We start from the raw sequence: 21,581 nt of genomic DNA on the forward strand, positions 1-21,581 counted from the left end.
AGGACGGGACGGACCCAGCTGTAGGCCTGTAGCATGCATTGTGAACAATAGGCCACTGTGGCACTCAAAACATAGGACAAGGGGGTCTCATTCACACTGTTATGGATATAATTCTCTGGACTATTCTGAGTGTCTTTGCATTGTTCTGTGTGTTTAAAGAGCAGGTGCTCCTCAGCCTTAAAGGGCCAGCACACGGAGCTCACCTCCAGTTCTGTGCACCTGTGCAGATAGTTTTGGGTTTTTTTTATATGCCGAGGTTCTGAAATATCCGTCTGTCTGTGGGATTTCTGGCAGCGCACCAACACAATTGAATTGGAATTTCATTTGCAGCGCTCACAGCAATAAAAGTGACATTTAAAAAATGTAACAGCAACATGAGACCAGAGAGGAGGGAGGGGCTACTTCTTGAACTGGGTTTTTCATATGGTCTCCAGACAATATCCGGAGAATCACTGTCCAGAAATGCTCCTTTACACATGCAGCAAACCACAGGAGACTGTCTGTGTCAGATGCATTCTATAATAAATAGATAAATACTACTGCAGGTAGGGTAGAATGTTAAAAATAACATATGCTGCAGACAGTTTGTGCTTTTGATAAATAAATAAAAACAAGTCTCTTTCAGCTTTGACCCTTAAAGAGCAACAATCTGTTTGATTTACGGTTAAAATACCGGCAGCTGTGGTTGCCAGAACTTCACCGTAAAAAATACAGTGAGTGGGTTTTCTACTGTAGATTTAAATTTAAATATCAGGAAAAACTGTAAATTAGTTTGAATAATCCCATTGTTTTTAGGGTAATTGTGTCATTGTGACATCATGGTATTTCTCCATTAATTTTACATGACAATTATATATTCTTACAGCAAAACTGTATGTTTTCTACAGTTTATGACAGTAAAAGTTAACGTTTTGTGCTATTCTTTGATTTACGGTCATTAAAAGTGTCTACTACGGTGATATACACATTTTTTTTATTTTACACCTGTTTTACTGTGATTTCTGCAAACGTTTTTTACAGTGTAAGGTGTTTGCACTGGCAGCAAAATATGACTCATATTTACGTTTTAGATCTATTCTGTCGTTTAGTTTGGAGATCTTGTCAGACATTCCCATACTTGTTGTCTATCCAGTTAGAGATTTTCACAGGCGTTTTCATGCAAATTGCCCCTCTTCATCACCCTCAGATGTTTGGATTCTGCCAGTTTCATGCCAAAAATATTATAAACACACCCACGTGCACGCTGTGAATTCTCTGAACAGTAATTTGCTGTAATCCACTGGACATTACACAACTTCATAACAGGGTTAAAGTCCATTTAATGTCCAGTCCACATTCCGAGTTTGAATGCATGCATGAAAAGCCCTCAGAACATTGTTTTTGCAGAGACACATTACTGTTTTTACAGCTTTAAGCACCCCAAGTGAAATTCCATTTACTTCCAGGTTAAGTCCAAATCCCATCACCATAAAAACCATAAAATATGAAACCAAAGATATGTGCGTCTCTAGAAAAGTGTTTTGTTTTGAGTCTTTTTATCTCATTACTTGGTTGAACTCACATTTTTCTTATTGTCAACCAATCCCATAAAAAGACCAAAAACCAGCACTAAACTGATCCTAAGTGTTGTGTGTGAATCCTCCGTGCTTTATTCTTGTCCAAAGACTTTTTAAAAACACATCTCTGCTGCACCGGATGGCATTTTTTCTTCATTAGCATGAAACACTGTAGCTTCTTTCTCCTCAATCACACATACTGTACCCCGTCCTGCTGCCACAAATACTCACTAGAGCTCCAAATGTGTGTTAATCCAGCTTAAAATAGTACTCCTGTTTGAGTAACTTTTTCTAAAAACTACAGAGCCCAACTGTGTCCAGAAACGACTGTTCCCCTTTTTAAAAAAAGTACATAAAAACAATTTTTTTATTGATTTATGTATTCAGGTCTTTGGCTGTAGTTTAGGGCTGATTGCCACATAAAGCCTGGGAAAGTCTTCTTTTTATACGCCTTGTTTGATTTAATCTTATCATGAGGTTTGTTGACAGCAAGTCCCCTATAGAATAACGCCAACCCCTATGCTTTAAGGTGTGCCGGCATAACAGGAATTATGTGTTGGGCCATAAATGTTCTTTATGACTGCTGTTGATTGCTGTTTTGTTCATGCGTGCCGCTTTAAAGCAAACCTGCACCGCCTTAAAATAGTCCGGTCTCATGACAGCGCTCAGTTACCTGACAGCCCGGCAATTACATGTTAGACACACTGTCACAGTCACAGGTGGAGAAGTTGGCTGTCCTCCAATCAGGGGAGACGGGGTGGTACTAGCAGCAGAGCAAGAAAGTCCCACAGATTAGAGGAAGAGGGAGGGAGAGGCAGAGTGTATTTGAGTGGGTCGGCAGGCTAAACATAGCACAACTGGTAGAGACATCAGGCAGCGAGAGAGAGACAGACAGATAGACACTAAGTTCATGCATGAGGGCTGTGTAGCAGCGAGTCATCTGCAACTTGGACCCGCGGTACTCCTCTGCCATGCATATTTTACAGTCTCACTGCGTCATCAGGTCAGCACTGTAAGTCTTATTTGTGTCATCTTTTTTGGCTCGTGTTGTCGACTCCTCTCTTTCTCTATTCTCTATTTTTTCTGTGCAGCTGATTGTGCAACATGTGTGCATATTCTGCACAGATACGGGGACATAAGAGTCATATTGTTGCACTTCTTACACGACAGATTAAGTTTTGGTCCTGGGTGTGTGCTGGAGTGAAAGTACAGTATGTGCACGTTTCTGCGGGGTTGGCTCAGGTTGCTGAGAGGCACAGTGTGTGCGGGACCTTGTATACTCAGCCGTGTGTTGCAATCCGTATCCCGTCAGTAAGTTTGAGAGCTGGAAATTGAAAAGCGCTCTGTGGTATGTCTGCGCTGCGGAGGGCGTCTTGCCCCGACCTGCAAAAAACTCACATTCCATCAAAAAAGATTCAATTATGCATGATGTTTTCATGTGTGAGCACACTTACTTGTATCTGCACTAAGTGGCCGCACGTTAGCCGGCTGTGATACAATTTCAAATCCTGTCAGGCTGCCTGCTTTTTTTAACTCAAGCACCTAAATCAATTTTTGTTTCTGTTCTTAGATGTTTGTCTGCTTCAAACCATCATGTTAGACAAGAAGTTAATCATTGTTTTTTACACCGACGCATGTCTGTGCATATTGTGTTTGTCTGTGTTTTTGTTTTCTCTCTTCTTAGGGCCACTTGACACTGTTTCTCTCTAACTCCTTCCACTGAGAGCTCTGTGAACAGCACTTCTGAGGCTCCGCCAAGAGTGCTAAGCTCTTTTTTTAGCTGCAAGGGTGCTAGTATTTTCATCAGAGCTATTTCTGGTTTTGATCTGATCTTAATAGAAGGTTAGAGCCGGAGTTATTCAGAGAGCCGCAAATTGTCGTTATCATTTCATTATTGTATCGCTGCTGTGCCAATTCGCTGGCAGGTGTGTTATTATGTGTCAAACGTGCTTGAAAACAACATACAGGGAAAACAAAGCTGAGCATGTAGCAGGTTGTGGCCTATGAGGTTACCAGTTACCTGTTGTTGGGATGCAAGGAGATGCAGAGAAGGCGTCAGGAGTGACAGAAGCTGGAATAAAGAATATCTGTTTTTATCCAGTTTGCCTATGTTTCCATCTTATCAACAAGCTGGCGCATGGGAGGACTGAACTGTCACATAGCTGTCAATCTGAAGCTTGTCGCCTCCAGCGGCTGTATGGAGTGATGTGGAAGCCAACTGGCAGAGGGAGAGATATTTACCTTTGAGTGGCAGCCAGTGAAAACCCCACCTTGTCTTTCTGCTGCTGTGACAGCTGAGATTTTCTTTTTCTTCTTCTTCTTCTCAGTCTGCTGACATTTAAGTTTGCCCACAATTGGAGTGAAAAGCATCGGGCATGTTCAAAGAGTCGTCAGATTTCTTCATTTGTTACATTGTGAAATATGCACCTTGCAACCTTTGCTGCTGATGAGAAGTGTTGCCTCACAGGTGAACATACTCCGTCTGTTGGAGGCTGCTGGTCATGTCAGATGTCCTCCATTCTCTGCTCACATCCCACCGTGACAGGAGCATTATAATCTTTAGTTTGGACTGTATAAAACATGGATTTATTCCCCCGGGATTTCTGAAGACTGCCGCCACCGAGCTAATCAAAAAAAGGGCAAAGAATCGGAGCTGAGGCGGCCTAATGAAGCCTGGTTGCTGAATTAGCTAACTGTGATTAGAGGTGGAGAATTTAGCGTATGCTGGAGATACTGGTATCATATGAAACTAGATCTAAGGAATCTATAGACATCATGTGCATCAGGATATTGTGTCTGGAAGTTGTTGAAATAATGATGATAAAGTTTGTTTTTTTTATGTTTCATTCAAAAAAGTTCAGAGCAATGAATTTACGTTTTTGAAAGTTTGATAAAATACTGCAGTTGTTGTCATCCATACATGTTTGATATCAGTTGAGTTCAGTTTGACTGAATACTTTGCTGGTCAGTCTGTTGGTTTGACTCTCATTGTAGAAAAATAAAAAGACTGAAGTGAGATGAATAGACTGAGAATTTTCTCTTATTGGACAAAATAATTCTTGATAGAATTTAATTTTGTGGACACAAAATGCAACAGTTAACAGTTAAATCGCATATCACAAAATGCTTAAAATTGCAATAATATCATATCATGACTCAAGTATCGGGATAAAATCGTATCGTGGGGCCGAAACGCTGATTCACACCTCTACCGGGATGTCACCTAAAGGTTTCTGAAGGCCATCGCCACCATGCTAATCCAAAAAAGGGCAACATGAGTTGACAATGAGGCGGCCAAGTGAAGCCTGGTTGCTGAATTACCTGCCTGTGATAGCACTCACAGCAACCATGTCCTTAATTATGCAGAACTTCAACAATTAATTCAATTTAAATGATCAGTTATATAACAATTCCCCCCTTGTACAGTTGTTATGACAGGAGAAATTAGCTATAGAGACCAAAACTATCTCTGGCCTATGGGGATTGGTTCACTTTTGGAGCCGGCCCCTAGTGGCCAGTCTGGGTACTGCAGTTTTTTCGGCACGTCCACTTCATATTTCATCTCCGCTCGGTTTAGTTATTAGTTCCTAATAAGATGCTACAGGCACAACAATCATGATAAATCAAGCTTTAACGCAATAGGCTCTTTAGGAGCTTAATTTAATGCCCTGTTAAGCTTTCTGATATAAAGGGCAAAGGGAGCCATAACCAAGAACAAGACAGTGCTATAATTGAAGCCGAGGTAAAATGTGAAGGGCAGTTTGAGTTGGCATTTAAGCTCAATTACAGCAACTCCTGAACTTAACAGGCAATTATATTGTTATGCTTCCGAAGGGCCGGCATTGTTTGCTGGTGTGAAATATATAAAAACATGTTGGCTTATGAGAGAAATGGAAAACCTTTATGTCATTTAGAAGCAGCGCGGCGTTGTTTATAAGACCTTTGGATCACTCGAGGGAACAGAGTCACTTTGCATAAATTCTCTTCATTATACAAAAATATGTTTTTGTGCTCTGAGTGACTTGAGCTTGTGTTTTTCCATCACTGCATCCCAGTTCCATAGTGCGTATTCTAAAGTGACCAATTAGACGTTAATCAGAGGTGTCAGTATGCATACTAAACTCACAGAAACTTATCCTACCGTGCAGAGCACCATGGAAACCATCAGTCAAAGTAACCGCATCAAAGCTATAAATAGTGATATTTAATCAAAATCACTTTATTCTGCTGTTTTATTTGAAATTTCTCCAAAAACAAACCACTGGCACTGTAAAATACATTAAGTTCTGCACTCATGAAGCCATGAATGACTCTGCTGAGAGAGACTGAACCGCATGCTGTTTACACAGAGAAGAGGGGAGAGGACAAGAGAGGTCACAAGTAGAGCTTGTAAAAATATCAATAGTTCATATGTGTTTCTTACTTTTTCCCCACTAGTGGACCTGTGGGCACCTGAAACAATCTTATGTTAATGGATTTTTGTTTATAGAATAAATTATCAACATTTTTTTAATCATTAATGGCATTTTAACTTTGTTTTGATGCACTATTTCTAGCCATGATCGTGCCGTTTCCATAGAGCTGCAGAAACTATATTATATATATATATATATATATATATACACACACAGTGCAGTAAAAAAGAGGACCACAGTGAGTAAAGTGTGACAGGAGCAGAGCCCTTTAGAGGGTTATAATATGACAAAGAACTTTAATATCATGTATACTAAATGCCTCAGTGTGAAGCGCTGTCGGTACTTTATGGCAATTTTTTATTTATTGTGCAGTTGGGAGTCAAGCACTACTTTATTAACATATATATGCTTTATATATGTAGTCTCAGATTACAAAGTGCTTTATAATCTGAGCATATGTGATACCATCTATTCAGAAAAAGCTGCAGAAAAGGTCCAGATAATAAATAATATGCCGTAATACAACTCCATAACAGAGCCAATGTGACCCATAGGCCTGTGTGTGTAGTGCATCTTAACAGAGTGGAACTTCATTTTATTTATGGTGCTAATGGAGTCCTGCTCCCTCTCCTGGAGCTGCGGTGTGGGAGGAGAGCTGGAGGCTAGCAGGAGTGTCAGAGAGCAGAGAGCTGGACTCCAGAGGATTCTCAACACATCAAGCACTCTCTCTCTCTCTCTCTCTCTCTCTCTCTCTCTGTCTCTCTCTCTCTCTCTCTCATACTCTCTATTCAGAAATGCTTTTTTTTCTCTCCCTCTACTTAACTCTCTCTCTCTTCATCTCAGTGCTTTCATAATTCCCTTCAGAGCAGCCACTTCCCATCTGTGCTTTACATGCCTTTCACATGTGTCAGTGTGGTTGGAGGTGTGTTTCTGAGTGCTGCAGCATATTGCTTAATGCATAATAGAGTTGCAGCCTTTTTTTCCTATTTCCCCTGTTATAGTCAAGACTTTCCCATGTGCACGTAATAATTAGCATTGTTTGGGGAATTGGATTCCCGCACTAAAATCTATTTCCTGCTTCTTGGATTCAGTTTTTTTCTGCCAAGTTCCTCCTCCGACACACAGAAGCTCTGCTGAGTTTACTTGTTGGTCTGCAGAGCTCCATCACTCCTCTGTTACAAATTAAAGTGGCGGCGAACCATGCTCCTGTTTTTTTTTTGTTGTTTTTTTTATTTAATTTGTGTAGCAGATGGTGAGCTGGTGCAGGGAAGCAGGATGTTAAAGCACTAACACAGAGGAGACTAATACAGAAAAGTTGTTTCTAGAAATGTCCTTTTATCTTTTTCTTACATTTGATATGCAAAGGCATGCAGGCATTTGTTTGTTTTTATCTGCATCTAGTATTTTCACGATTTTGTTTCTCTGCTTTTTTATATATTTTATTCTATTTTTAACAGATATTTTTTCTATTTTTTAGTTTTTTTAATATCATACAGTGACATGTATTTTATGCATGAAATGTGCTATCGAAATATGTATTTTTATTTATTTATTACTGAATGATTTCTTTATTTATTAGTTCATTATTTGAATATTAATTGATATCATTTCATGTTTATTTGTATTTATTCTAATAAAATATATAATACATTATTTCATTATTTATATCATTTTTTTAATTCTTATAAAGTATATAATTCATTACTTATTTTTTATTTATATAATTGTATTTGTTATTTATTCTAATAAAATATATAATGTATTATTCTTATCATTATTATTACAATTTTTAAGATAAGATAAAGGTAAGATATTCCTTTATTAGCGGCAAAATTAGAAAGAAGACTCAATAAAATAATAAAAAAATAGAAACAGCAATATTAACAAGAAATAAAAAAGTATTAACAAATTGTTTAAATTGAAATAAGAATAAGAAATATAAAATTAAGAACAATATATACAATAAAGACATACTCAACAGTTGAAAATTGCACAATTACACAGAGACAATTGTCATGTCCTTCTTACATTTTATACATTTTCTCCTCACTATTTAACTCCTTCTTTGACCTCATTTAAATCTGGTATAAATAGCTGAGCTGAGTGTGAAGGAAATTGCATCTAATCTTGCACCTTTGTATTCATACCAGGTGTTAATAAGTGATTGTGGAGCTGAGGGACATGTCAACAAACAGCATTTTGCTGTAGAATTTAATGACTTTTCAACTTACTGAGCTTTCTTTGTCTTTCAAACTGTACAGATTGCATCTATAGTATGTGCTTTTATGTAAAGCTCTAGTGTATTTACATTCATTTTTTCTTATTTTTCTCAATCTTTATTATCTCTCCTCTCTTCGTCTCTCAGGTGGCTCAATGGCCCGAAAAGGAAGAGGAAGAACAGCCAATGTTCGTTGAAGAGCATGACTGGTGAGTAGCAGCTGGCTGGTGTTTTTATAGAAAGAGAGACGTCCTAAAGCAGCTCTGAAGTGGCAGCTGGAGAACAAAAACCTCCACTTTTATACCTGAAGTACGAATAAAGTCTGAATTTTTAACTTAAGCTCTCCAGACGCAGGGAAGCATTCATTTTGAAACAAAAAAAATCGCTTTCCCAGCATTTTTTGTCAGCTATATATATTTTTTAGACTCATTCTAGAAAAGGAATATTGTAGCTGTCAGTCTCCCCACATTGAATGCATGCAGCTGAGTGACTGCACAGAAGCCTGTGGTACATGATTCATCACTGCCTCGTGTACATCACGCTTTCGATTTGTCACCTCCAAAGAGAAAAAAGTAAAACATCTTGGCATCTGTCATCAATAAACGAAAGCCTTGTGCTCTGTCTGCTTTCTTGTTGGACGCAGCACGCAGTCTGAATGACAGCTCTAAATCCCCCGAGCTGAAAGAAGCAAGTAAAGAAGGTAAGCGAGAGAGAGATAGTAGATGGAGGTAGTGTGGGAGGAACACCAACATAAAACTCAGGATGGTTGATTTGGCATTTATGAGATATATCTCCCAAGGCCGGTCCTTTCCACATGTTTCCCCTCCCAGCAGGCCTGTTGTCTGCCTCTCTGCCTCACTGCTGGAATCTTGTACAATATTCTACCTGTCATGGTCCATTTCAACTGGGAAAGTATGACAATATGTCTGCCTGGTTGTATGAGATTGAATTTCATGCAGTGTAATGATGTCAGCGTCGTCCTGTGGGAGTCCGGACTCCCAAACAGACTCTGGATGCTTCAAACAGGCGTCCGGGACTCTGACGAGCACGTGTCTGACCTGTGCATTGATAGCGGTCAGTGTTTGTACCTGGTCTGTAAAACACAGCAGATGTAGAGCCATAGAATCAATTTTTCTGGACTTTTTAAAATGAAAATGCTCCCTCATGCTGGCCGTGATCTGAAAGACACACAATAACACAAACAAACAAACAGAACAAGGTGGCAATAGGCGTGTTTCCACTGAGAACTTTTTGGAAAGCAGCTGAGTGTTTTGGCTCCCCCCACTAGTTAGCTCCCCTCAGACTCTGTTCCCATACAGGTACTTTTGTAGCAGCCAACCAACGGAGTTCAAATGTGACAACAGACTGACGTGGCTAGCAGTGTTGCCAACTTAGTGACTTTTTCGCTATATTTAGCGACTATTCAGACCCCTCTAGCAACTCCTTTTCAAAAAAGCGACTAGCAACAAATCTAGTGACTTTTTCTGGTGTTATTGGAGACTTTTGGAGACTCGTTACTCTTCTTAATGAGCAGATGCTGTCCCAAAGCACTCAAAAGCGGCCCAGTCCTCCCGCAGCAGTCTCTCCCAGCTGTAGTCAGAGCAGGAGATGTTAACCCCTCAGCGTCCAGTCTGCAAATGAATCACACATGTGTGAAAACGCCACCTCAACCGTATCCAATCAGCGTCGACTAGTTCGTATCGGCTCAGAAAGTACCTACCCCAGGCAGCTCCTTTCTTAGCCGCTACCTGAGCCACTAACGGGTGAAATTTGGCGGATCTTGGGCGGATCCTCTCTCCCAAGCCACACCTATAGCGGCTCATTAGAGGGAAAATTACCTAATGGAAACACGCCTAATAACGTGAGACACACCCCTCCAGTGTTAAAATTTAAGGTTTTTTCAATGGAGTCTGGAAGCTGTGTAGAGCATATAACAGCTTCAGTTTCCCGTGAGAAAGGGCTGTCTGGAGGTAAAAGGGTGAAAATATACTTAATATAGCGTACACTTAAACTGATATATTTCTTTTTAGGGGTTCCTTTTTTGCTTTAGCTCTCATCCAAAGAAGTACACCGTTCTCTTCAAAGCCACCAGACTCCTTTGACAAAAACAGTCATTTTATCTCACGGAACACAGGATTTTTTTCGTCCACCGCTGCCTCGATCTGTTGATTTGTTTGTTGTATTGTGTGACTTTCTGTGTCGGATCTGAACTGAGGAAGCGTCCACAGCTTCTCCAAACAGGGAATTGTTTTTAAGACCAATGCCATTATTGATTCTGCTTATCGGCGCAATGCTTTATCAGTCTATTTATTTATTCCTGATTAATCTTCTGTGTGGAAAACCCTCTGCTTGCACAGGGGAACCACCAAGGAACTTGTTGCATAGAAAGATATTTCTGCATGTTGCTGGTGTTTTCACTCTCATTTGAAACTGTAATTTTAAAACATTACAAGCAGCACTTTCTGCACCATGACTCCTTCTTGTTGCAAGTTTCCAGCAGCGTAGACACTAGAAAATTATTGTCATTGTTTTGGCAACGCACAGAGAGAAACATGATGGCATCTATGAAAGGATCTGATAAGAATCGGAGGCAAACTGTTCAAGTGGATTGCACAATAAGGAACCGGTTCTCAAGTGGAACCTGTTCTAGATCCCCATCCCCAGGCAGCACATTGACTGCTCATAATCCTGCTTTAGTTAAGCAGCAGCAACAACAAGTCAAACCCACCAGAGAATAATCAGCCAACTCTGCAGTCTTTCAGCTCATTGTTTTGGTTTTACAGCTCCAAACTGTCCTGTTTTGGTTCATTCTCATCAGCCTCATTTCCAACAGGCAGCTGTTTATAAAGCCTGGATAAACCTACTGTGTGCTGCCTGCACAGCATCAAACGGCAGACAAATTTAGCAACTACCATGTGAATGTTTCGGAGCATTTAGCCGCTGCAGAGACAGATATTTCCCTCGGGGAAAATTCAAGCTATAAGGACAGTAAATAATTGAAACATGACATCAAATGAATGCAACTTTCTGATGTCTTTATAAGCTGATAATATGTCAGTGCTGTTTGCAGATCACCCCCTAGTGGCAATAAATAAATGTTTTACTGCAGCTTTAACAATCAATTTATGAGTTGAATTGAATCACTTTGTGTCTGTTGTTTGGACAAATGTGAAGGAAGATAGTTTTTAAATAATGTATCAATGTTTCGAAAAAACAGTCTTCTTTGGCGTATTAAGGGAAATTTGGACTAAAAATAAATACATTTTTGCATCATTATCTTCCTTCACATCTACTGTCATCATGATCAGTAGTTCTTAAACACGTGTGTGTGTGTGTGTGTGTGTGTGTGTGCGTGCGTGTGTGTGTGTTCCTCCCCTCTCCAGACTTAATGAGCACCTTGAACATTTCAACTAAAAAAAAAACTGATTAATCCAAAACATCTACAGTCATGGAAAAAATTATTAGTAAACCTCCTTGTTTTCTTCAATTTCTTGTTCATTTTAATGTCTGGTACCACCAAATGTACATTTGTTTGGACAAATATAATGAAAACCACAGAAATAGCTCATAAGAGTTTAAGAGCTGATATCTAGACATTTTCCACAGTTTTCTTGATAATAACCATAATCATTATCAAGAAAACCATGGAAATGTCTAGATATCAGCTCTTAAATTAAACTCTTATCAGCTATTTTTGTTGTTATCATTATATTTGTCCAAACAAGTGCACCTTTATTTGGAAAACAGGGGTGGTCTAATATTTTTTTTCCATGACTGTATAGATTAGAGACCTTGTAGTCCATTTTCAGTCACATTTAAATACAGTAATTGATCCCTTTTGTTGGTAACAGATGGGAGAAACTTGTATTTTATGTGCCGGTCGGTCAGGGGAGGGACAGGGAACACAGCAGTAGCGGGCACAGTAGAGTTAGTCTCACAGCTGTTGTTATAAATCCAGCTCCTGTGTACAGTTTGGTGTGCCCTGATGTCGTCAGTGTTTACAGTCTCAAATGTCACCTCACTGTGCTGTTGTCATGTCAGAACCTCTGAGAAACACTCCTGAGACTCCTTGCGGGGGAGGGGGAGATTTATCCCACCTGATCCGCACGCTTTGATGAAACCGAAGGGCAGATGTTGTGTTTGGGGGAACTTCTGAAGCCAAAATATTTATCTTCACTCAGCCACACTAAAAAAATCTTCCCTTTCCCTGTTTTTTTTTTGTTGGTGGAGGTATTGCAGAGGCGGGCGGGCAGCCGGAGCCACAGAGCTGCAGCGGTATTGATTTTGGGCTTGGCTTGCAGACACAGTCCTCAGCAGGCTGGCTCGGGGATCCGGCTGCTGCTGCTCGCCCTGCCAACACCCTGGAGCTGACATTTTTCCTATATGATCTCTCTCTGATGTTCTCGTTAGCCTGTTTCTCTCCTCCTTCCTCTGTTTTCACCTCCTGCGTCCTCCCCCGTCGAGTTTATTCTCTCCTAATGATCATTATATTTTACTACTTTTTATGTGACACAAATGCACAGATTTTTTCTCTTGAGTCTTGTTGAGATTTTCAGTAATGTATATAAACCACTTTGGACAAAATGTCACTTGTGCCCCTTTGGCACTGGCTCTCATCTCTCCTTCTTCTCCTCCTCCTTCTTTTTCTCTCTTTCCCACCATCCTCTTCTTGCCCTCCCCTCCTCCTCTAAAAGCTGTAACAAAGCCAAAAGGCAGAGCCCAACTGACACTGCCAGTCACAGCTCTCACCACGCCTCGCTATACACACACACACACACACACACACACATTAGCATATATGTCATGAGGAGAACGTCACACACACACATGTATGTGCAGAGTACAAAGCTCTGCCAGTGGCTCTGTGCGTGCATGCGTGTGTGTGTGTGTGTGTGTGTGTGTGTGTATGTGTGTGTGTGTGTGTGTGTGTGTGTATGTGTGTGTGCAGTGTGTGTTCAGCCTGAAACACCCACGTTTCTGTGTTAAGTTGCGTCTTGCAGTGTACCATCTCCTCCCCCTTCCATATATCATATGAAATGACTGGAAATCTGCTATTTCCTGTGTCTCTGCGCTCACTCCCTCAGTCTCACTGGTCTTGTAGGCAGCAAATGGAAAAAGAACAAACTGTCCTACTCTCCGAGTTTAAAGCAGAAGAAAGGCTGCAGAGGGAGGAAGAAGAGTACAGAGAGAGAGAGAGAGAACAATCCAAATACAGTAAATTTAGATCAGCCACTAAACATTGTGGAGCCTGTAAACCTGATGGTGATTATAACAAACTCACTTGTAATAACATATAGACCCAATCTGTCATGTTGTGGCCACATTGATTTGACGAATGTATATATTTTTAATTGCAGAGAATGAAAAATTGACATTATGTCTGTCTAAATGTCTAAACAATAAAGAACTGACTTCAGCTAAAGTTTATAAACTTATTACGCAGGGCTCTAGTGTTTAACTCACATTTGCACATAAAATGAAATAAGTGTGAGCCAGATTAGAAACTGACAAGCAGCACAGAAGCGTCCATTTGTGTGTGGGTCAATAGGAAAATGACTCTCCTTCTCACTTGATTTGTGAAGTAAACATTCTCTTAATGAGTTTATGGTCTCAATCATTAGTTTTGAGTCTTCTTCGTTGCAGCCTGATATTTAAATTTCGGTCCCATTTAGAGTCAAATAGACGATGAAGCAGGGCACGCTTTAGGGCGGTGCTTCCTTATGATTGACAGGTCGCTACCATAATGCACAATGTGTTTTTGTCTTTTGGTGACTCTCACCAAATTTAATTATGGTGGCTAATAAATGTCTTGTTAAGTGTTTTGTTGGACTAAAAGACTAAGGGGTCAGCTTTTCATAGTCTATCCTTACATGGATTCATTCTCTCAGTTTAATTAACGTCCATGTGAGTCCAGATTTCGGTTCACTCACAAAGTTATTAACAGTTTCTTTGATTGCTCCTTGCTAACAGAGCTAGGTAGCACCAGCTGGAGTCATTCTGGCTACTGATCCATTCTGCAAAAGCGCTGGTTGCAAAAAAAAAAAAAAAAAAAACATGACACAACAACAAAGTGTTCTTATACAGCCTCTGGTCTCAGCTAGGGTTGCAACATTCCGGGAAAAGTTGGAAACTTTCCATGGGAATTAACAGGAATTTATGGGAATAAACTGTGAATTTACTAAATTGAAGGTTGGCCCTCAACAGGGAACTTAAATATAGTTGGAAAAATATATTTTAGCATAATCTGGACTAAAACAACCAGGTTTCATGCAAGTACACTAGAATATCTGCTATTCCTCACTGCAGCTGTTGAGGCTTCATCAGAGATATGTAATTATATTGTTATTGCTGTTGTTGTGGTTGTTATTATTATTATTATGATCTTATTATACAACGTCTTGGATTGCATCTAAAGTGGGTTGAAAAATGAGCAGATGCAGTAAAAAAAATATGTATATATTACATTGTTGTTGTTTTTTAAATAAGCTGTTAGTTGAAATTTTTTTGGGTCGCCCATAAAGTTGGAATAATTTTGTTTCCTTGTTAATTGTTGTTTAAAAACAATTACGATATGTTTGAATGAGATTGATTAATAACATTCTGAAAAGATATACACATTATCATTCACTGGAAAGAAAAACATAACATAACAAAAAAAAACATATTTACATATTTTATTCCAACTTTATGGGTGACTGTGTATCTCCTTAGTTAAAAAAATCTTTTGAATTAATTAAGTTAGAATAGAGCCGAGTTAAAACTATAAAGTTCTAAACTTAGTTCTCCAGTGTTACAAATTAACAAGTTTGTTCATTCGTCTGTTTGTTCCTCTGTTAGAGCTCCTGACATGCTGTGTTTTTGGGCACTTTTTATCACCTTGGATCACATTTTGTGCCTCTAACAGCAGCACAGTAAAAACAATGAGGTCACTGTTGTCCTGTTCGGGAACAGAGCAACAGTGTTGGTGTGCTAGAATTAACTAAAAGTGTCTGGAGTATTCCTGGGCCGTCTGCTGTTGTGTAGGTTGAAGAAGAACATCTAAATGTGCCCTGCAGAGTTTTCATGTAAACAAACAAAAGTTGTGTTTACATTGAGAGTTTCTGTCCTTGAGGCCTGTAGAAGAATTTCTTTGTTGAACATTTTAAATCATCCATTGTTTACATCCAGGTTTGCGAGCAGTCAGTGCATTTCTCGGCATATTGTTGTTTATTTTTAATTCAAAGATCTCTATTAGAAGCACCTGGGTATGCCTCTCGTCCTCCCGGGGTCCCGAATGTAGAATGCAGACATGCAATAAAAAGCAGAAACGATATAAGAAATAAAAACATTCTACACGCTAAAACCAATATACACAAGACTTAAGGATTAAATAACGGACTTAAGGATACAATAAAACAGATATAAAGTCGTACTAAAGCATGCAGACTTTACTGAAATCATTTTGATTTAAATCACTGCCACCTGTCAATCCGTGCATCATGTCGTGCACATCCTCGTGCACCTGCAGGGACGTAAACAAAGCGGGAACTCTGCAGGATCTCTTTAAACTCGTTAGAAAAGAGCTGATTTTTTACATTAATATTTTGCTCCTATATGCCTTTTACTGTCTGACTATAGAAGATCCATCTGTTCATTTATCTGGAAGCTTCTTATTGGCCAGGAAACTAAATATAATTACACAGGACATTTGTAAATGAGTGTTATTCATCATCCTGTGAGGCTGATGATTCTAGCAGTGTGTTTACGGTGCAGTATAAGAACAGTGGATGGCTGCAGTTGAGTTTTTCCACCGTCCCCGAGCCGGCCGCAGCACTGATGAGTGGAAATAATGTGTAGGGGTGTATAGGGTGCGGTATGTTGGCGAGCTGGAGTGCAGCTCAGCAGTAATGTGACTTGATGGTGAGGTGAATTTGGATCGGAGTAGAGGATTCCTCAGTCAGAGAAAACAAATATGCATAATTTTATTCTGTCTTTGCCCTTGCCTCTCTCTCTCTCTCAGGGTACATCCCCAGCTACCTCGAAAAGGATGAGCCATGTGTGGTGTGTGGCGACAAGGCCACAGGTTACCACTACCGCTGCATTACCTGCGAGGGCTGCAAGGTACACACACACACACACACACCCACAGAGTCCCAGACACAGCAGGTTCACAGGCTGCATAATACCTGCCAGAAAGCCTGACGCACGGCCTCTGAGGTCAACTCCTCCTGCATGTCTCACACTCTCTGAAGCAGCTCTTCAAAGCAAACACAGTGATAGACACGCTGCACACAGCCACAGAGGGATGAAATATCAACATATTTATATGAAGCCTGTCAGTCTGTCAGCTGAATCGTTTGTCTTCTGCTGTCAGTCTGCGTCTCTTCATGTCTGTTCATCACTGACAGGAGCCGGATTAAAACTGGTGGCCATTGATGTTTCTGATGGATGATTGATTCACCAGCACCTCTAAAAAAAACCTATAAATATATTTATTTAGTTATATTAAACAATGAACAACACAGTACTTGTGTCAACAGAACATGCACGAAGGGAGACAAGTTATGCACATTATATGCGACACTGTATTTGTTTTGTTTTCCAAAGAAAATGTATGTACATACCATATGCATAACCATATATTGACTAACACATGCAAATGTGATAAATATATATGATCATGCATATGTTGTGCTTTCATACGATGCAAATTGTTTATAAATGCACATAACTTGAGGATGCACTATAATACAGATGCAAAAATGCAACACTATGAACAAAAAAAATGAATAATAAATCATTATGATGTTCATGCAAAGTTTAATGTATAAAAACCAATTTTGCAAGGTTAGAAAATAAATGAACAAAAAAATAACAAATATTTTTCTTAATTTATTTGTCATGCAGAAATGCCTTACAACATGATTACAACTACAGTTTTAACTAGTTAAATTAATCAGATTGTAATCGTACTGTGTCAAGCAGTGTTATGTCAATTACATGTGTTTATTTGTTATATATTTTGTATATATATTGTAACACAAATGTAGAATAATCTGTGGACTTTGTTAAAAGTTAAAGTGGTGATAAGGTAAGATATTTGTTTATTTATCTCTAAACTAAGAAAGAAGCATACATAAAATAACTATAAACAAGCAATATTAACATAATAAATATAAAATTAGGAGATGTTTTCTAAAAATCCTCCAAAAGTAAAAATACAAATCTAATAAAACACATTATTTTCTGCTCAGTCTGAGCATTGAAACATCTGTACATACATTTTTAAATTCTCTGGCATAAAATTCTATATTTAAAGGCATCATATTCACGCTAATTATCAGTTTATTTACTCACTCCTCCGCTGCAGTTACAACATGGAGATGTAAACATTTGCACAGATTGCTCTGGAATCGGAGGCTCGTCAGGTACAGATACAATTAGATAAAAGATTTGAGTGTTTTGTCACGTAGAAGAAGCAGCAGCCGTAATTAAAATGTCTCCGCTCCTGTTTGTTATTCACACTGTGACAAATATAAAAAGTTTTCAGTCGCTGCCTTCTGTTTCTGTTTCTGTTTTCAGCAGCAGAGACCCTGTTGACTTTTAAAACACAATCAGGCTCAATGAAGAAGTTAATGTTGCAGATGTGAACACATACATGAGAATAACATCAAGCTGAATATGTGTGCACTAAATATATTTCACCTCATCTCTGGTTTTACTTGTTAAAGGTTTTGTTTTTTTGTTGTTTTTCCCCTGTTCTTTTGTTGGTTTGTGGGAAAAAAACAAAGTCAGATTTTTATAGTTATGTTAAATAATAAAAATATTTTAAGCTATCTCAGTTTTTACTTGTTAAAGGGTTTTTTTTTCCTTAAAGTTTTTTTTTCATTGCTTTGTGTTAATTGTTTTTTTTCCTTGTTAATTTATCTTATTATTAATATTGTTATTTGTTGTTGGTTTTCCCCTTGTTTAAGGTTTTGTTCCTGGATAAAGTTTTGTTTTTGTTTTCATTATTAATTTATTTTATTTTTTTATTTGTTATTATTGTATTTTCCTTGTTAAAGGTTTTGTTTTTGATTTTTTCTTGTGGGAAAAAAATCAGATCTTTAAAATGATGTTTAATACTATATATATTTTAACTAAGTCCCAGTTTTCCTTAATTAATTTTTTTTTGTTTCTTTTCATTTCTTATTCATCATTTATTTTTTTGTTAAATGTTTTGTTTTTTGGGGGGGGGGGGGGGTTTCCCTGTTGAAATGTTTTTTTTTGTTTCATTGTGGGGAAAAAAAAACAAAAAAAACATAAAATCAGATTTAAAATGATGTTAAATACTAAATATATTTGACCTATATTTCCTATCACCATCAAACAAAAACTGCCGCGGAGTTTAAAGGCAGAACTTTAGAGGGAAGCTGACAGCAGGAAACAGACTGCTGAAGGTTTTATGTTGTGACATCATGAAGAAGTCATGAGATTTGACTCCAGGGGGGAGAATGTAGACTGAACATTAGAGAGGACACTAAACATATATATTCTTCTCCTCTGACTCTAAAACATCCCTGACTGTCTCTCTCCCTGTGTGTCTCCAGGGTTTCTTCCGTAGGACCATTCAAAAGAACCTCCACCCGAGCTACTCCTGTAAGTACGATGGCTGCTGCATCATCGATAAGATTACCCGCAACCAGTGTCAGCTCTGCCGCTTCAAGAAGTGCATTGCAGTGGGCATGGCCATGGACTGTGAGTGCACACACACACACACACACACACACACACACAGATACATTAATGCACCAGTCTCGCTTATGGCTCACGCTGAGAAGTTGCACACATTTTATTTAGTTTTCTGAAGCTGCTGTGCTTTTTATAGAAGAGCTGCAGGGAAGATAAACAACATGTGAGGACCTTATATAGAAGGTTTATATAGAAGCTGCAACGACGATATGCAGACACACAAACTAATTACATACCTCCTTTTTCTCTGCTTTCTTTTCCTTGGCACCTCGTCATCCTTCGTCCGCTCCCAGTGGTGCTGGACGACTCGAAACGGGTGGCTAAACGGCGTCTGATTGAGGAGAACAGGGAGCGGCGCAAGAAGGAGGAAATGGTGAAAAACCTCCAGAACCGTCCAGAGCCCACCGACAGCGAGTGGGAGGTGATCCACCTGGTGACGGAGGCCCACCGGCACACCAACGCTCAGGGCGCACAGTGGAAACAGAAGCGCAAATTCCTGGTAAGAAGGAAAAGTAAAGTACGTGTATGTTTAGACACAGGAAACACTGTTTTATTAGGGTTGTGTGCACTTTTTTGTTATTAATATTATTATTTAATTTTATTGTTATTATTATTATTATTATTATTATTATTATTATTATATATAGAGACAGGCAGTGCACCATTATATAAAACAGCCTCATTTTAAAGTCCACATTCTACTTTCTGCTGCCACATTATGTCATTATCGACACATTTCTGCAAGACAATGTGAGACAAATGTCTGAATCAAGGTTATAATAGTGTTAGTGTAGTTTTAGTTTTGATTTCGTTGTTTTCAAATTCAGTTATTAAGTTTTTTAAGTGAGTTTGCTAGTTTTTATTTTTTTTATTTTTTTTTATAGAAACTTTTTAGTTTTAGGTTAGTTTTTTAATTTTTAGTGTTGCATGCTGTATCTTATTTTACAGAGTCTTTATTGATTTGAAAGGTAAATTACTTTTATTACAAATATTAAAAATGAAATAGAAGTTGAAATCTGTAAATTTGTAATTTTTTTTACAGTATTATTCAATTGCTTTATGATCATGAATGTTAAATTACAGTCAATTCTATGGGGGGGGGGAATAAAAAAAAATACACATGTTGCTAAATGTAAAATTAAAGAAACTTTCTGATATTTAACAATAAAACTTAAAATTTAATATAAAAAAAACATTTAAAAAAAACAGTACAACGCTTATTATTATTATTATTATTATTATTATTATTAAATCGTCATATTAAAGTAAATAAGTTATTCTGCAGATATTTACTGTTTATTATCCATATATACATATATATATATATAGATATATACATATACGTGTGTATATATATTAATGATCTGTAAAATAACTTCCAGTTGTTTACTGTTATTTGACAATAAGTGTTTGGCAACTTTTGCTGCCAAACTTTTTACCGTTTTTGCTCCTTTTTTTTCTTTTTTCCCCAGTGCATTGAATCATTGTGCTCCACCTTGTTGATGCTACTGTTGACTCTTACCTCTGTTGGTGACGCATCCTTAATAACAATCTTTTCTGCTCAAACTGAGTTTGTTTTTGGACTAAATCAGTTAGTTTCACCTCTCGCTCCTGAACAACCTTAATGGATTTCTAAAAATTGCATAATTTCTACATTCTTCCAACCACTCGTCCGTCCATTAGCTGCACACCCACTCATCCTGGAGAGGGTCAAGAGGGTGCACGCACAGACACAAACATAAAAAAAAAAAACGATCCGAGGATAAAATGAATCTGTAGAAACAGCAAAAACAATTTACAGTACCGAGGACGGGTTGACTTTGCAGAAGTATTTACCCTTTTTTAAGTGCAAAAACTCTGATCAAACAGCAGCCGCAGGGGGAGAAACACACTTTAAATGATGCTTTGTTTGTGATTTTAACCCCTTCAGAACCAGATATGGATTATATCCTCACACAAACATGCATGTCATTGTCAGAAATAATCATTTTATCTGGGCGAGCTGAGGCTGTTTTGACTGTCAGAGTAGCTCTTTATGACTCTATCACTCTGTATTCCCTGCTGTCTGTTCCTGTTTCTGTCTTTATTCCTCAGTTCTCTCTCCGGCATTTGTGGGGTTTATTCATCCTAATCCTTCTGGGCTCTTAACCAGACCTAATTCCCTTCATAGTCTTCATTCACACCTCTTCTCTCCTCTCTCTTTTCCCTTTAATCTGTTTCCCGTCTTCATTTCTTTGTTTCCTCTCTCTCTCTGTCTCTCTGTGTCTACCCTCACTTTCCCCTCTCTGCTTTCTGTGAGCTCGGTCCTTATCTCCACCAAAGCAAATCCTCAGTCATAAATGCTCATCTGCGAGCTGGCAGCCACAGTTTCTCTCTCTAAAACTGTCTTCCCTGCTGCGCTCGATGCTCAGATTTATCTTGGACAGCTCTGCCTGGTGTCAGTCTTCTTCCCCCCGTCACACACAAACACAGACACACACTGACCTCGTGTTTTGGCCCGGGATTATCTGAGGTGCTTACCCAGTTTAAAGCTCTCGTTAGCAGTTTTCCAGCAGAGCTCACAGCCAAATGAAGGGGCTTTATTTCTAAAAATCTACACCCAGGACCTGTCGTGTGTAGGTGTGTTTCAATAGGAAGAATGAGGCGATTCAGCACTTATGCTGCATTGTACAGCACGACTTC

General features: G+C 38.7%; 1 protein-coding gene across 4 annotated transcripts in view; it reads left to right on the forward strand.

The window, feature by feature from the left end:
* Positions 1-21,581, forward strand: part of LOC131959078 (thyroid hormone receptor alpha-B) — a 181,058-nt gene that overhangs the window by 140,088 nt on the left and 19,389 nt on the right. Inside the window, exons 1-6 of one of the 4 annotated variants that reach the window (XM_059324182.1) lie at positions 2,455-2,568; positions 8,337-8,398; positions 8,833-8,889; positions 16,189-16,289; positions 18,758-18,905; positions 19,193-19,398. In XM_059324182.1, coding sequence (XP_059180165.1) covers positions 2,528-2,568; positions 8,337-8,398; positions 8,833-8,889; positions 16,189-16,289; positions 18,758-18,905; positions 19,193-19,398 — 615 coding nt within the window. In that variant the 5' untranslated portion in view covers positions 2,455-2,527. Of the gene's footprint in view, positions 1-2,454; positions 2,569-8,336; positions 8,399-8,832; positions 8,890-16,188; positions 16,290-18,757; positions 18,906-19,192; positions 19,399-21,581 lie in introns of those variants that run through there. The other 3 variants (XM_059324181.1, XM_059324184.1, XM_059324183.1) reach the window with 3 other exon arrangements.

Source organism: Centropristis striata, chromosome 21 (assembly GCF_030273125.1).
Source record: "Centropristis striata isolate RG_2023a ecotype Rhode Island chromosome 21, C.striata_1.0, whole genome shotgun sequence".
Classification (NCBI taxonomy): Eukaryota; Metazoa; Chordata; class Actinopteri; order Perciformes; family Serranidae; genus Centropristis; species Centropristis striata.